The following is a 2,500-nucleotide window of genomic DNA, read 5'->3' on the forward strand; positions in this document are numbered from 1 at the left end:
GCAAATAGGGTTCGTTGCGTCACCGAAGTGCATAATTTTGAGTTGAAAACAATTCGCAAAAATCGAGCTATAGTTCTAGTTACACTAAGCATAATGCAAATCGCAGTTGCTCGTATCTTTGGATTCGTTATTCAGAATAATGGTTACAATGCAGACATCATTAGTTCGATACTCTGGGTAGCAGAGTTGCACTTACAAACTGTGCTGAAGAGTGCTTACGTATGTTACAAAAAAAAAAAAAAACAGACATACTGAGATTGGGTGCGATTTTTCTGAACCATTGTACAGATGGATAAAACATGTAGAACATTATGGTAGAATGCATCCCGATGCACCGTCTCATCCGCATCGATCGTAGTAAGCGGCTCCTAGAGTCCGCTGCCATCCGATCCTTCTAGCTAGCTAACTGGCCTGTCTGTTTCTGTCTATCCTTGACACCCTTCCCGTCGATCCGCAGTTGTCGTTCTATCTCCCTCCGTTCATGCTACTCGCTAGAGCTTTACCTTATTTAGCCCAAAATGTTAGCTGACGTCGCACCAAATGAGGTAGCTGTAGTATCCCGTTTGTTGCCCGCTGCAGCTCAGGGCTTTTGGGTTGCAACCATGCACGCCTTCCTGCACCTCAATGCTGCAATGCGCCCTCCTACCCGCCACCCGCTCTCTAGATCCCATCGTCCTGTTGGGTAACGGCTCTTCCAATGTTGTTCCCGTTGTTTGTTGTTTCTTCTCCCCCGATCTAGGTTCCTGGTCGGCCTCAACCAGCCCCGCCCGTTCGCCATCGCCAAACCGTTTCGGTGTACATAGTAGTGCCCAGCATCGCAGTAGCAAAGATCGTTCGAAAAACCATCTGGCCCATCAGCCGTACGATACGACGATCCTCTGCGAGCGATCGCGTTCGCCCAGTCCGGCCCAGCTGCTGCAAGAGCTGCGGGATCGCGACCAGGCCCGGCGGAAGTACCGCAACGGAATGGGTACAGACCAATTCAACTCACCCCAACACCCCCGTCATGCTTCTTCTTCTTCTTCTACTACTTCTTCTTTCTCCTATTCTTCTTCTACTTCTTCATCTTCGTTTTCTTTGCTACTTCTTCCTGTACTACCATCGCTGAGCTACTAGCTTCTTCCTTTCTTTCTTCCATGTGTATCTATTCCACTGTCCCTCTTCGTACACTCATTCTCATCGTCCCTTTATCCGTTGACTTCGCCGTTGCTCGATCGATCGATCGATCGGTCACTGTGATCGCTCTACTGGTGATCAACCGATCACTAGTGCGCCTGCGTGCGTGCGTGCGTGAGTGTATGTGTGTATGTATGTGTGATTGGGTACCGAGTATGTATCGGAACTGTAAACTGGATCCTCCAGCATGTTCACACCCAGCATCCAGGTCGATCGTTCGTGTCGTCGTTCGCTAGACTGAAAGCACATCGTTCGCACTGATGTTCATTGTTTCCTCCACTTCCCACTACGCGTGTACACGATTCATCCGGCGGGATCGCCGGCGATCCACCATCAATCTTTGTTCTGTTTCCTTCCTCTGTTTTTTCCCCCCCTTTCACTGTCTCTAGCTCCGTTGGCTACTTGTCTGTGTCCATTAAATGTCCTCCCGTGTTGGTTAATCTGTTCAATGGATGGCCAATGTATTGATGTACTGTGTGTATATGTTTCCTTCTACTCCAACTGCTGTTCGCCACTCGATGGGATCATCGTTGCGTTTTCCCATATTGGAACCGGTTTTTACCTTTCGTGCTAGGTCCTCCAGGGCACCATGTGCAGCATAGCTACCCGGTGCTGGTAACACGCCGCCAAGGCCACGGTCGCCGGTTACCACCGACGCCCTGCAAACCGTCGACGCTACAGTTGAAGCAGACGAACATCAACTTCCCGAAGCTCAACGCAAGTCCCACTCACGTAAGTGGATAAACGAAAGGAAAGTGACCGATCCTGACGTTCTTTTCACCTCCTTCGTTCTTGTTTCCCTCGCAGACTGGCCACTCGTCCCACAATACACCCCACAGTGTGCACTCGTTGCCACAGTCGCGTGAATTGTTGCGCGAACGGGACCGGGATCTGTACTACCGGGAGCGTGACCGGGAGCGAGATCGCGAACGTTTCCGCAACAGCCGGGAACGCAGCCAAGAGGAGTACAGCGTGCAGCAGTACGAGTTTCGCGATCGCGAACGGGAACTGTACGAGCGGGAGCGTGAGATCGAACGGGAGTTCGAGCGCGAGTACGAACGGTAAGCAATGGAGGATCGCCATCAGTTCCCGGTGATCGTTTACCAAACCTTGATGTTCTGATGTTCCGCTCGCCCTCAGGATGGAACACTCGGTGCCGCTATCGTACGAGCAGGCCCTTGCGATGGGCCGTACCGGGGGCCGTGTACTGCCTTCTCCGATACTGAACGGTTACAAACCGAAGGGAGCGCTTCACTCGCGACACTCCGATTCGGACGATGAGGACTGGTGCTAGCATAGGGTGAGATGACGGCAAGGTGATCGC

At 51.7% G+C, this 2,500-nt stretch overlaps 1 protein-coding gene across 6 annotated transcripts in view; it reads left to right on the forward strand.

Moving 5' to 3' along the window:
• The window catches only part of LOC125949485 (voltage-dependent calcium channel type A subunit alpha-1), a 38,484-nt gene that overhangs the window by 32,849 nt on the left and 3,135 nt on the right, over positions 1-2,500 (forward strand). For 5 of the 6 annotated variants that reach the window (XM_049676564.1, XM_049676563.1, XM_049676562.1 and 2 more), the window contains 4 exons: positions 740-970; positions 1,751-1,908; positions 1,984-2,237; positions 2,317-2,500. The exon at positions 2,317-2,500 is cut by the window's right edge and continues 3,135 nt beyond it. In XM_049676564.1, the coding sequence (XP_049532521.1) occupies positions 740-970; positions 1,751-1,908; positions 1,984-2,237; positions 2,317-2,470 (797 nt within the window). In that variant the 3' untranslated portion in view covers positions 2,471-2,500. The remainder of the gene's footprint in view (positions 1-739; positions 971-1,750; positions 1,909-1,983; positions 2,238-2,316) is intronic. The other variant, XM_049676566.1, reaches the window with a different exon arrangement.

The sequence above is a fragment of the Anopheles darlingi genome, chromosome 2, assembly GCF_943734745.1.
Source record: "Anopheles darlingi chromosome 2, idAnoDarlMG_H_01, whole genome shotgun sequence".
Taxonomy (NCBI): Eukaryota; Metazoa; Arthropoda; class Insecta; order Diptera; family Culicidae; genus Anopheles; species Anopheles darlingi.